This window comes from Sinohyriopsis cumingii, chromosome 18 (genome assembly GCF_028554795.1).
Source record: "Sinohyriopsis cumingii isolate HCF-2022 chromosome 18, ASM2855479v2, whole genome shotgun sequence".
Classification (NCBI taxonomy): Eukaryota; Metazoa; Mollusca; class Bivalvia; order Unionida; family Unionidae; genus Sinohyriopsis; species Sinohyriopsis cumingii.
In genome coordinates, this window is record NC_142978.1 from 27,962,582 (window position 1) to 27,977,146 (window position 14,565).

Sequence of the window (14,565 nt, forward strand, 5' to 3'; positions counted from 1 at the left end):
ATGTGTATGGGGTTTACTTATGATCTCGTTATTAATTTCCTATTTTTTTATATAAAAATATTTTACTGTTATGGAAACACAAGTTTACAGACGCAATTCGTTCTCTGCACTTTGTGCAACAAACAAATTATTATCATTTTGGGGAAGAGATCATGCATGAATTCAAGTATAATAAGATATAGAATACAATCATAGCGTGGTTCCTGAAATTTTAAATAATGTATGTTATTTTTCTAGTACCCGGGACAATACTTTTTTTTAAGGTACAAGAAATAGTGTGCAAAACATTTATTATCACTTTGGGAAGAATTCGAGTATGAATTCGATTATATTATACGATTGTGGCATGGCTTCTGAAATTTAACAATTTCACCAGGTTCTTGAAGCGTTATGCCAAAATAAACATTATCGGAAATGTTGCTTGTTACTGATCCATGAGTAAAGCCAGTAAGTCATCTTTGTGATTGTCTTCAATTAATTCTGTATACAATCATTCCTCAAACAATAGCCGACATGTGTTTCTTCTTAACTGCGTACACAAACAAGCAGCAGCCAATGCAGTGGTTGATAAAAGATTCTCACAATTTAATAAACATAAAAAAAACGAAAGCCGCCAAAATGTTTGCTAGGCTTGGCGGTGTTATTAGACACAATCAGTTGACTAGTAAATAATGTCCACTTTATTATCTGGCAATTTAAAGGGTATGAAATTGTACATGCGTTCAGCTTTAAAAATTGTTTTATAAAAGTGACTCGTGATCATTGCAGACCTACTGCACTCAGTTCTCGGGTTTTACATGGGTATGGTGTTTGTTAATGAACTCGTTATTAATTTCCTATCTTTTAAAAAAAAATTTTTTACCATTATGGGAAAGCTAGTTCACAAATGCAAGTCATTCTCTGCACTTTGCGCAATGATTAGTATAGTAGTTTTCACACGTTTCTTTCTATATTCACAAAATTTGAAGTAAAAGTTATATGCATGCTGAAAGCATGTGTCGATTGGTAATTATTCTTGTTGTAGTCGTTCAAACGAATAGGCATACAAATGTTAATTATTGGAAATTTGCAAAGGATAAATGTACACGGAGACACATATGAGAAAACTTTAGCAGTATGAAATTTGTACTGACACCGTTCATAGACCCTGGAACGTAATGAACTGTTCACGTGCTTTGTCTTTCTTAACCTAATTTTGCTGTTAATTTTTCCCACTGAATTATGACACATAATGATGTGTGAAAAATTTATTGAATAGTTTACATATGTATGCAGTTTTACAATGGAATTACATATTTTATGGATTAATTTCAAGCCATGAGGGTACGATATCAGACGGCAAGTAAACGGTGTTGATACTCTGTTCATGCTATATATTAAACGTTGAATTCAGACATAATGATCTGGGAAAAAGTACTGAATATTTTAAGTCTGTGTGCCGTTTTTCAATGTAATTACATGCATTATAGATTAAATGAATGCCACGACGGCACCATAGTAAACAGTGTTGATACCCTATTCATCATATACATTAGGCATGAATACAGTGATGTGTTCTCTGAAAAAAGTAAAATACTTTAAAACCCCACATTAACGCGACCCCGATATTAACGTGATCCAATTTTGTGGACTCCAATTATCGCATTATAGCAGGGTTCCACTGTATGTATGAAGAGATGGACTGGTGGATAGGCACTGTATACATGTATGAAGAGATGGACTGATGAATTGACAACGTATATATATATGAAGAGATGGACTGATGGATAGGCACTGTATACATGTATGAAGAGATGGACTGATGAATTGACAATGTATATATGTATGAAGAGATGGACTGATGTATAAGGCACTGTATACATGTATGAAGAGATGGACTGATGAATTGATAACATATATATGTATGAAGAGATGGACTGATGGATAGGCACTGTATACATGTATGAAGAGATGGACTGATGAATTGACAACGTATATATGTATGCAGAGATGGACTGATGTATAGGCGCTGCATACATGTATGAAGAGATGGACTGATGAATTGACAATGTATACATGTATGAAGAGATGTACTGATGTACAGGCACTATATACATATATGAAGAGATGTACTGATGTACAGGCACTATATACATATATGAAGAGATGGACTGATGGCTGGTCACTGAGTAACTATGACTTCTTGCACATGCATCAAGAAATAAAAGCAATGTAGCAATATGACAAATGTACATCACAAGTAGCTCACATAACCAGTTCAGCCTGCCTCTCCTTCACTCTAGGTCCTACCCACCTTCACATATTCATGGTGCTGTTGTTCTACCGTTTTCATATTTTTCCCAATGTAAGCTGTGATGGAGGTGCCACAGGGGACACCATCAATGGCCCCATGACTGTTGGCATGAACCAACACACAGTCCTTCCCTCTGTAGTTGACTGTCTCCATAGATACAGTGAACTCTCCCAATTCTTTCCCTGTATCTGAGGTAGTCACCAGACTGTCATCAAACATCAGGTACTTAAAATCTTCATCTTGAACTGAAAAGTGATTACAGGTTTGTACCAGTAAAAATCTTTTGATCTCTTGGTAAATAAATTGTCCGCCACAACAAACATTTGTATCACAAACTCTCGGATATATAAAAGAAAACATATTGGAATTCTAAAGTTAAGCACAGTGAGGAAATTTCCAGTGTTTGCCAAGAGCAAGTTTTCAAAAAAAGTAATTATACTGACAATAATGTAAATCCTTTGATTTAGAAACCTGTTTTTTTTTTTGGTTTCTTTATTTTTAAAATCAATCAGAACTATTTGATGACAGGCTGAAAATAATGTTTCCTGACTCCACATATTAAATGTGTCTACTTATCAAAGATAGTAAACTTATCAAAAGATAGTAAATATATCAAGTTACATACTTTTTCAATATATACATTTCAAATATTCACAGAAATCTGGAATGTTTATTAATAGCATAGTTTATGCTGATTCAATGTGCAATCGTACAATAGGGACTGTGCTTAAAACAGTGGCAACATGCTGAAAATTGTAGACAAAATACTTAAAATTAAATTGTTTTGCACAATTTTAACAAATTTCAAACTGTATTATGCATGTTTAGGTTAAGCTGTTTGCATAAACATGCAGGTAAACTGCCATCTATCACTCAAGTTTCAAATTAATATCACTATCTGGGGCAAGTGAATTTGAGCTGGAGTCAAACATGTTAACCCAAGAAGTATAAGCATTATTATTAATTGTAAGTGACATAAAAACTTAATTTTGGGCATAAAAATTGTAATGTATTTATTACAAAACCTAAATTACAGCATGTATTATTACTATTGCTAACCTGGTTCTGCAGCTGGTAAAAATTCTTGTCACAAAGTACAAAATCCATATGGATTAGAACAAGAATACAAGCACAAAATATACTGAAAAATTATTTACATTTAGCACTCATTAACTATTCTACATGTATAAATTTTGCTGAATAATCTTGAACAGAAATGTGCAATGAGGTCAGGTACTCAGATTGCTGTATTACATTACTCTCATGTACTTCTTTTTAAGTTTGTAAAGCAATGTTGATTTGTCTTTTTCCTGATCTGACAAGTTTTGAAGTTGGAAAAGATCCATCTGCTCATATAACATTCTCAACCCACAATAACGCATTTTATTTAACATCTGGTGCCATTTTCTTTAAAAGTACAGATTGGTTCACAACTTCCCTAGCTTATCAATAAACTGAATCTGTGAGGCAATGTTCACACTTAAAACCCATCTGTTTTCATGGAAATAGGTCATAAACAGTTGCTATAAATAGCAAATAAGGAAAGTACTTTTCACATTATTCTCACGCAGCAGTCACCTTTTTAAGAATATTCTCAGATTCATACCAGTGGAATTAAAGAGATGAGCTTGTTATTGCATTATTTATATTTAATTTTTTAATGTACCAAAAAAGGTGAAGTCCATATACAGTCTAAAGTAATGTGTAATTTGTTGAGAGAAAAAAAGTGTAATGATTATGCCAAAAGCATAATGGTTGGCATGTATGTGGAGTACTTGGTTCATTTCCTGGTAGCCAGGGCTACCTTGTGATTCTGAAATTTCTTGGGTGGGGAAAATTTCATGAATATTGCCAAACAGAACAGACACTGTTCCTGGTCAACATCAACATTACTTAATTAGGAGTTGAAATAATCAACATCAGATTAGTGAAGCAATCATGGTCAGTGTAACAGTTCTTGTAGTTAAAAATCTTGTGCTTTCTGGTAATGTATCAATAACAATATATAAATGATTAAAATATGACAAATTTAAAGTCATTTTTCTACTCCACCCAGAGTAAAGAGTCATAAACAAGGCCAAGGATTGTTCATTTAGAATAACTGTTTCAAATGACAAGACTTACCAGACCATGTTCAACCACTTTACCACATATCTAATCAATGAAACACAACTGTAATGTAAGCAGAAGTATAAGATGTTTTTATATAACTCAATAACAAGTGGCTATGATGACTTTATATAACTGAACAACAAAAGTAGCAATAATGATTTTATGTAACTGAGCAACAAGTGGCCATAATGATTTTATCTAAGTTCATGTAGGTAATTGCTGGAACATTTTTTTTTCATCAGAACAGGAAATCCTATCCAATTTAATCTTGGCTGACCAAGGCTAAACCAATGGAGCAATTGCTATCTCTTGGATTCCATGTATATATGGCTAACTTTATTAAAATTAATTCAATATACATACATTTATATAAGAAATAAGAAATATTTGTATGAAAACGCTATATATTAGTTTCAATATAAAGGAAAACTTCTTTAAAATTACTAAATTTAGCACCTGCTTCTCTACTGAGTACATGTACATGGTACTACCAATATTCTGACTGAAATGAAGGAATACCGAAATGTGGTTAAAACTGGCATGCAGTGATAACTTACTGGATCCAAGGTTGTTAATAAGTTTCCGAACTTCTGATAATCTGTTTATTAAATTTAAAAACTGGTTGGGTTGCACATACATCTTATAAATGGTGCAGTGAAAATCTGATGGAAAAATCCTCCTAATGGATATTTAAAACAAATAATAACTTCACAGTAATATTTAACATATAAGAACTTCCTAATGGATATTTTAAACAAATAATAACTTCACAGTAATATTTAACATATAAGAACTTGAACACTGTACAAAAGAAAAATAATTATTTCTCCCTATTCCACCTTCAGCAGTAAAATGCATCAAACTTAGACAAATTTAGTTGAGAACATATGAACAATGTTATAACTATAAAATATTCATATTTCATGTCTACGCATAAGTCACTGAATCTTATAACTATTACAGATTTTCAAATCATTTTCCCCCCTAAGCATTAGTACCTGCAATAATTTCTTGACTCAATGCCTCTTTCAAGCTTACTTATAACAATATTAGAAAACTGATTCCAAATGTTTAACATCCTAGATCTTAAGCTGCTAAGTATAAATGTGTGTGCATTTATTAAAAAACTGCAAACAAATTACATGAAGTGACTGAGCACTGGTCTGGTGAGCCTACTGCATGGTACTTCTGTTTGCACTGTCAACAAATATTAAACTTTGCATATAAATTCACCAGAGAATATTGAAGTTCATTATGTACAGTCTACTATGTGATCAACTCCACTGCACTAAAAATCATTAAACACAACAGTCTGATAAACAAATTTTACCCAAAGACAGAGATCATTGTTTGATAAACTTCTGTTTTGTTCATTGATAAATTAATCAGGCTTATTTACACAAGACACCTTGACCACAGCATCATGAGTATATAGGTCAGCCATTCATTATCATGACCTCAATGCATATCACTTGACAACATATTGCTGTTAACAGGCTGCTGATAATTAACATCAGATATGTGTATATATGAAGCTGTTGGAGTCAGACCTACAGACGACTATCAATGTCTGATACAATCAAGCAGACTATATTGGTAAATAAATAAAACTTATGGGGCATGGAACCGTTCCTGGTAACAACATTCATTCTTGATGTTACTACACAAACATTCTTTTCATTTCATTATTTAGAATTATACTTACAGCATGAAAGGAAAGAATGTAAAGCTACAGGCAAGTCTGTGATACTGTACTATTGCACTGTATCTTAGTTAGGCAAAAAATTGTTTTAATGAAGAAAAACATTAGTGCACAAACTAATATAAAGGTATATATTACTTGTATCAAAGAATCGCAGAGCTTGGGCTGTGGCCTTTGGTGCCGGCTGTAATGCAGTCTGCTCACTGTTTGTACTTTGAGTCATTGGAGGTGCTGAACTGTGGACAAATTAAAATAAATCATTTCAAACAACATGTGAGCACATATACAATAAATTAAAAAAATAAAGGTACCACCGGGCTCTCAGGGACCCAAGTTTCTGGGTCAAATACGCATGAAATTCTCAAAGGACACACCATTTCATTCTGTGATGCATCCCATGATGCACCAATTTCCCCATCACACTACCCTTTTTCCTAATTTGACCAATGAAGTGGAACTTTCACCTTTTGGGTATTTTTCCTCTTCCTTTTGATGGCTCATTTTCATCACAGGTCCATTTCCTGATAAAATTTTAAACATTTTGCCCACTAATTTTTATAAATCAATGTACTTCTGCACTCTTTTATGAAGTCTCTACTGATTCTATAATGCCCTGTAGAAATTACACATGCCTAAATAGCAGTTATCATCATTATTATTATGGCAAATCAATGATTTGATACTACAGCCAAATTAGACTCTAAGAAAGCTTTGATTACATAAATGATTTGTATTTGTGTCACCAATTGAATTTAAACACCCTTATCCCAAAATAGCATAATGTTTATCTGCCAATCAACTGCAGGTGCTGGTGCTTACATACAATACACACCCAGTAGAACATGCAAGGATTCTTTGAAGTTGGCCTACATCAGAGCAGCCTTTTACTTTTATATGAAATGCAGATGCTATTTTACTTGGCGAGAAAACTGCACAGCATTCTAAGTAATCATTCTTGGAACATAAACTAATTGTTGACAATTTTATTGTTGTAGTATATTTTTGTGTTTTAGTATAGTTGTAGGGTACAAATTTACATGTATAATGTTTAAAATGGAGACTAGAGCAGAAAGAGTATCTTATTCGTATTTCAAGAATAGGCAAAGAGAGACTAGAGAGAAAGATCTAATAAAGAGATTAATAATTTATCAGATGATAATGAAATAATCAACACTAATTTGATAGGTGAAAAAGAAAATGAACTAAAACAAATTGCATCAGGAAAAACTTAAGAGTCTTATGATTAGGTCTCCAGTTAGAAGGATTGAAGAGGGTGAGATAAAGACTAAATATTTTTGCAGCTTAGTGAACCGAAATTACCTCAGCAAATATATGAAAAACATCATAAAAAGTGACAACACTATCATTACCAAACAAACAGAAATACTTGAAGAGACACAATCCTATTATGAAAGTCTATATGCCTCAAGAGATGTAGAAAACATTAAATCTCAACTTAACCTTTTACCTCATACAGCATAGTGACAAAGTGCAGCGCGCTATAAATAGAACACCTGTTACCTAGTCCACCGCATACGCATAGGCCTGCCTGTGAACTGTTAAGCAATGTAGTGTATGTTATGTTTAACAGCAATTTTAACCATTTTACATTTTTGGTACACATCTATTATATGTGGAAAAAATTAAGAGTAAAGTCTGATTGTTACAGCTGTGTAATTATTTTTCACAGAAGAATTTTTTTATGTGCTTTAAAATCTTGAGAGAACTCGTTCACTGTCATGTCAGTGAGGCCGTGTGACCAACCATAGCTGCCATTTCCCATACTCGAAATTTACATGTGTTTCGTCTGCGTCTACATCAATATCAGAGCCTTTACCTAAGTTATTGAATCTTTCATAGTTGTGATTCTAATCGTGAAAACTTCATAAGTACTGAATGAAATCCGTGACCACCATTTTGGAGAGTGGAGATTATGACCCAGTTACTTTAAATAGCAGATATCGACCAGTGCATAAACAGTGACCACGTGATCTGACCTAATTGTCATTCACAGAAATAAATCTAGTATCTAACAGGGTGGTTTTTCCCGAAGGTGGTGCTACGAAAACCAGCTCAAAATGGCTGATGTTTACAGCAGGCATCAAAAGGCGCTTCCATGCGAATGGAGTAGAGGCATCAAAAGGCACTTCCATGCGAATGGAGTAGAGGCGTCTAAAGATGCTTGCATGATGTAATGATTTAATACTCAGTGACTCTAATATTCCAAAACCAAATACAAAACACAGCCAAGAATAAGAGGGCAAGATTTCTTTTTTCAAAGCTTTAGCTACCCTAAAAGCATGAACAATTTAAGAGTCCAGGTTCTGGTGGGTTTTTTGCTGAATTTTTTAAGTTCTTTTGGAATGATTTAGGATATTTTCTAGTTAGGTCGATTAACTTTGCTTTTAAAAAAAATAGTCTCTCAGCAACTCAGAAGGAAGTTGTTATAACTTGTATTCCTAAAGGTGATAAAGACAAAAATTATTTATAAGTTTGGAGACCAATATCTCTGCTTAATATTACCTATAAAATGACCTCAGCATGTATTATTATTAGGACTAGGATTTTTTTTAAATGTAGCTTTAACAATTTTTCAGTCATATCACTACAATGTCTGCAGTGTGGCAGTTTATAGTGATGTCTAGCACTGGGGCATCATGTCGCAGACATGTAGCATGATGTCCCATCCAGTCACATTATCCTGACACCAGGCTGACCAGTCCTAACACTAACCTCTTAATGATGAGCATCTTTGTAAGTCTTTGGTATGACTCAACTGGGGTTTGAACCCATGACATCCCGCTTCCGAGGTGGATGTTCTAACCACTAGGCCACCGAAGCGGTCTCAGCATGTATTGCAAGTAAGATTTTAATTAATGATAATCGAACTGGTTTCATGGCGGGTAGATCCATTTGTGAAAATATCAGAACAGTATATGATGTAATGTTTAACATTGAAAAGCATAATATACCAGGTATGCTACTACAGATTGATTTCAAAAAAGCTTTTGATTCTGTGGAATGGGAATTTTTATTTAAAGTACTAAATTTTTTCAACTCTTGTAATTCAATAATAAAATGGATTTAAACATAAAATTGTGTTGTATAACTATTAATGGATATATCTCATTTTGGTTTCAAATATATAGCGGATGCAGACAAGACAATCTCATTTCACATTATTCACATTAATGATTAAAAAGACTAAATAATGGTGGTATTAATATAGATGGAAATTAAATTCTAATACCTCAGTATGCAGATCATACAACATTGTTTTTGGATGGATCTGAAAAAGCTCCTAAAAATACAATGTAGACATTAAAATTCTATGCAATGACCTCTGTCCTTAATGTAAACATAGAGAAAACAAGAATATGGATAGGAAGAATGAAAAATAGCCATTTGTATATAGAATATAATTTATGCTGGATACATAATTATTAATAGCTTCACAATATTAGGCATTATCTTCTCTACAGATTTAAGTCACATGATAAATCTTAATTCTGATACTAAATTAAATGATATCAAAACACTACTGACTCAGTGGTCAAAGAAAATTCTTATCCCCTATAGGAAAATTATTGTGATAAAATCACTTGCTTAATCAAACTTAAATCACATCTTAATATGTTTACCAAATCCGACAGAATGGTTCATTACAAAATTAAATAGTTTGATGTAAAAGTACTTGCAGAAAGGGTGAGTTGACAAGATAAAAAGAAAAGTTATAAATAAAAGTTATGAAGAAGGGGGGCTTGCAATGATTGACTTTAAAAAATTCATTTCTTTTCTCAAAATATCCTTGGTCAGAAGAATACTTACCACAAAAAGAGAAAAATTCATGTTTCACTGTTTTCATATTTGAAACACTTTAACAAGTTTGGCATAAATTATATAGAAAGGAACATAGAAGATGTCAACAACATATTTTGGAAGGACGTTTTTATTTATTATAACATATACTTTAAAAACTTTATTCCAAAGACTTTTTCAGATTTCTTTGAAGCCCTAATGTACAGTATAATGAAAATATTAAAACTGGAGGGTCTTTATATTTTAGCAAACAATGGTTTGAAAAAGGTATACTATTTATAAATGACATTGTTCAGAGTAATGGACAATTCCTCTCATGACAAAAAGTTATTAGAAACAAACACTAATTTCCTGCACACCTATTCACTTATAGGAATAATTGTCAGCATGTTACCAGCAGGCAATTTAATTAATCTTATATTGCTGATATCTAAATAAAGACATATATAATATGCGCCATGAAAGAAAAACCCCATCCCTACCTTTGTTTCAATTATTTTTAAAATACTATACTTGTAGGATGAAATTAGCCAAAAGAAACAATAAACTCAAATGTTTTAAAACTGAATGGCACACATTTCTTAATGTAGGTGTAGTCGTTTTATGTCTATTGTTTTAAATGTTTTAGATAAATTTATGAAAATCAGTTGAAGCAAATACAATCTTGAATTGTCTCTTGGTTATATTTTTGTACATATCATCAGGTACTAGTTTCATAAGATTTACATGCAAACCTATTATATACTTACGCTCTTACGATACTCCTGTTTCTTAATCTCTACTGCTCCACACTTTTTTCACTTTTCTTTCTTAAATTTTCTAGTGTTTTCTTTTGTTCAGGCTATCCTCTTTTCTTCTTGTACCTATTCCCCATTTTAATAGCTACAAATCTAGCTGTTTGAAACTTTTATACAGAAGACAAAACTTATGTATAAAAAAGAATTGTAAAGCGGTCAGTGGGATGGTTCCCTGACCCATGGCTACCTATGTACAGGGAACATTTTTATAAAAAAAGCTAAGATGCATAAATATTGTGGAAAAATGCCAGTATCATAAATTATTCAACATAACTGTCATACTGTAGTCAGTGTCTGCCTTTTATTACATGCAAGATAGTGAAGAGGATGGTGCCTAAAAATGATGCTGATGATGATAAGAGAAAGATGGCTCCAAATAGCTTTATTCTTTAAAAAAAAATTAAAAAAATAGGACAAAACAAACAAAATCTGCATGGAAAAACAATGACCTCCATCCTATGAAATATTTCTTTACAGATGCAACCAGAGCTGCAACTAGATGGTGCTGGTGATCAGGATTATTGATTTTTTCAAAACAGAAACCTCATTACACTTGGCATTTTTGCCACATCAAGATGTAAAAATCTAATAGTTCTATATCCAAATGTATCCATGTTAGAAAGGTCAACTGCTCATATTTGGTATATATAACATATGATGATTTTCCACAACATATTTTGTAGTAATAAACTTCAGCTGATTGTTCATAAAACAAAAAATTGAAGTTAAGAACTATATATGCTCATCACTGCCTATTTTTAAACATTGTGAAGTTGGGTTTGTTTTTTTCAAAAATAAGGATGAAATGTTTATGAATATTTGCATAAAGCCCCCAAATTATGTAGTTGTTCAAAGGTCACTGATGAATGCAATAATGGTAATGCTAACCATCACTGTAACAATGGAAACTGTAAACAAAAACTGACAAGATGACAATGTCAAACTGGGCTCAAAAACACTTGTTTTCTGAAAAAGTTTTAGATTTTTATACTCAATTTATCGCAAAACTTTTTAAAATCACTTTTGCATTGTAATATCTGGTATTTTTTTTAAGGACAGACTTGTCATAAAATAGATGGCTTCATATCTCACAGAAGGATAAAAAATAAATCAGTACAGTATAAAATGAAGAAAACAAATGGAAGCTGTATTAAATGGAACATATTCATTTAATATAAGTGAACAGTAAGTACATGTATAGTTATACCAATAAACAAACTTTTGAAGAAAACTAAACAAAAATAACAGATTAAACCCTTGTGAATAAGAATATAAGCAGAAAATCAATCTGTATTCTAAATTCCATTATGTAAAAACATGATCAGGGGGCACGCTAAAAGATGATGTGGGTGACTAAGTCCCCCAAAAATGAAAATTTCACCTTCTTCTGTTAGGAAGCCAATAATGACTTCACCCTGTTTTCTATTTTAGATGTACATTAACTGGTGAGGCTTTTGAGATGTTACCTTGTCGTAGCTAGTTATATTCGTTGTTGTACCTCAAGGCGAAATGTAGGCATCAAGCCATCAAATAGCTGGTGTTTATTTCAGTTGTGCCAATAACGAAACTCTTAAAGTGCACATTCATAGGCATGTGTTTTGATAGCTGACTGACCATTAACCCATGCCTGAGCAACCTATAGCAGAGACATGTTGTATATGTCTCTAGTTATAGCAACTATCACTGGCCGATTTCCGCAAGTTATCATTTGATGATAAACGTTCAAATCATGTTTCAAATCTTAAACAACAGTGTGTAAATAGCAATTTGTGTTGTAAGAATAGACTCTGTGACCTGAAGATTTTAACTACCATGTGCACTTTATTTTCTTCATAAAATCAGTGAACGTCAGGGAGAAATAATGAATGACATCGCTATGTCTGGGAAGTACCACACTGTTCGATTGTCTGTTTTTGTAAACATCTGGGCAAATATACTAAGGATAGTATTCAATTCAAAGAAAGCAAAGTCTAAATATTATGTTAGTGAAGATTCAGTATAAAAATGCAATTACGTAGGTCACAAACATATGGGACAATGCTCTCTTGTGGAACTCAAGAAGCACTGTAAGATCAAGGTTATTTTCTTTCATTTTTGTGAAAATATGGGGGGGGGCAGCGGTGAAATAAATACTATTTAACCAATGCCTACATGTACAGAGATAATAATACCATAAATCTGCAATCCTACAAATAGAATGTTGTAGCAAAGCTAGAATGTGAACATAACATTAAGAAAGACCCTCTTTCTAAAAACAGATGCACTCATATGTTGACTGTTTCAATTCATTTGGAAAAAAGTTCATATAAGTGTTGACTTCCTGTAATGACAATGACAAGAAAAACTTGATAAACAAAAGCAACAATTGTGGAAATATACAAAAATAAGATTATGTTTTGTTTTGTTTGGGGTTTTGGGGTGGTGCAATTATTTTTTTTAAGCAATGAAAACTGAAAAAATATTTAATCTCAACCAAATTTTAAGATTGTAGCGTTATTTACGGAATTTATATCATTTTGCAAGAACAATGTATTGAATATGCACCATTGTTTTAACAGTAAAATATAATTTCCGCTTGTGTATGATTCAAGAAAGACACATATCATGCAAACAAATGTTAGGGGATACTTCATACAAGTCAACTGAAAGGTATCAGAAGTACCTGGAAAAGGCAATTTAGTCTTAATCATGAACGTTCACAAAATATTTTTTATATAACCCGATGTTAAGAAAGATGCATATTTCAACATCAAAACATTATTCAGGAGTTTCAAATAGTTAACAAACGACAATGCTAAGAATTATGGATGGTGCATGAATATGAATGTTTGATGTGAATTTTCTTCCAAAGATTCCGCACACTCAAATTATGCAGAAGTGTGATTTATTTTAAGATTCTGGAAATATCATAAATTCCATAAACAGTAAATATCAGTGAGCATGCACATATATATATAGATACTGACCTTGTTGTTAAAGCAGTCATTGTTCCTCTTATCAGTGACACAAGAGCACTTTATAGACAGAGAATGAGAAATTCGTATATGAATTGGTGTATCAATCGTCAAATCTTCTCAAAACTTCATCTTGCTTTCGTCACTATGGAAATTTATGCAATTCCGGTAGGGGAAACAACTCTCACTGATGAAGCATATTAGTTTCGTATTCGATTTGTAAAGAACTATTATTTCCCATGTTTATTTCACTGGTTATACTGGCTTTGTCTTTTTTTTAAAAAAAGATCGTGTGTGTGTGTGTGTGTGTGTGTGTGTGTGTGTGTGTATATTAAGTACTGTTAAGAACTTTTAGTTCCCTTTATTTTTGGTGTAAGATTTAAGGGTATAATCTGGTCCATAGAGTATTTATACCTTGGCCTTATTTTAGATTCGCAGCTATCATAAAATTGCTAGCTCCACTTTTGTCATTTTCACTTCCTTAACTCCCGAGATAGAGTGTAAAAACAAAAAGACCAATAACTTTTTTCACATTTTAAATATCTGATAATCATTCATGCTGGTATTGTCTAGTCTGAAGAATTCCTTTTCCCATTTCTGATAAATAATGAAGACACAGGTGCTCGATGCGTGCTTATACTATAAGCTCGTGTCGAGCACAGGGCCTCGTATCGTTGCTAACAATTGACCTGTCATATATGTACTATATAATAATTAATTATTATATATTACATGTATGACAGGTAAATTGTAAACAACGATACGAGCCCCTATGGCGTCGAGCACATTTGTCCTTAGAATGGTACCCTGGCCTCCCATGATGTTTCGAATACAAGGCCAGGCATCACCGTATGGAATCAGGTCACAATTAATAGTTCTGGTTCAGTA

The 14,565-nt window shown here is 32.6% G+C and overlaps 1 protein-coding gene across 1 annotated transcript in view; it reads right to left on the reverse strand.

Annotated features, from left to right (window-relative positions):
* Positions 1–13,826, reverse strand: part of LOC149776283 (ciliogenesis-associated TTC17-interacting protein-like) — a 46,203-nt gene extending 32,377 nt beyond the window's left edge. The window contains exons 1-3 of the mRNA XM_089942729.1: positions 13,690–13,826; positions 6,246–6,343; positions 2,294–2,538 (exon numbers count right to left, since the gene is read on the reverse strand). Of these exons, the coding sequence (XP_089798855.1) occupies positions 2,294–2,538; positions 6,246–6,343; positions 13,690–13,709 (363 nt within the window). The 5' untranslated portion in view covers positions 13,710–13,826. The remainder of the gene's footprint in view (positions 1–2,293; positions 2,539–6,245; positions 6,344–13,689) is intronic.
* Positions 13,827–14,565: the final 739 nt, after the last annotated feature.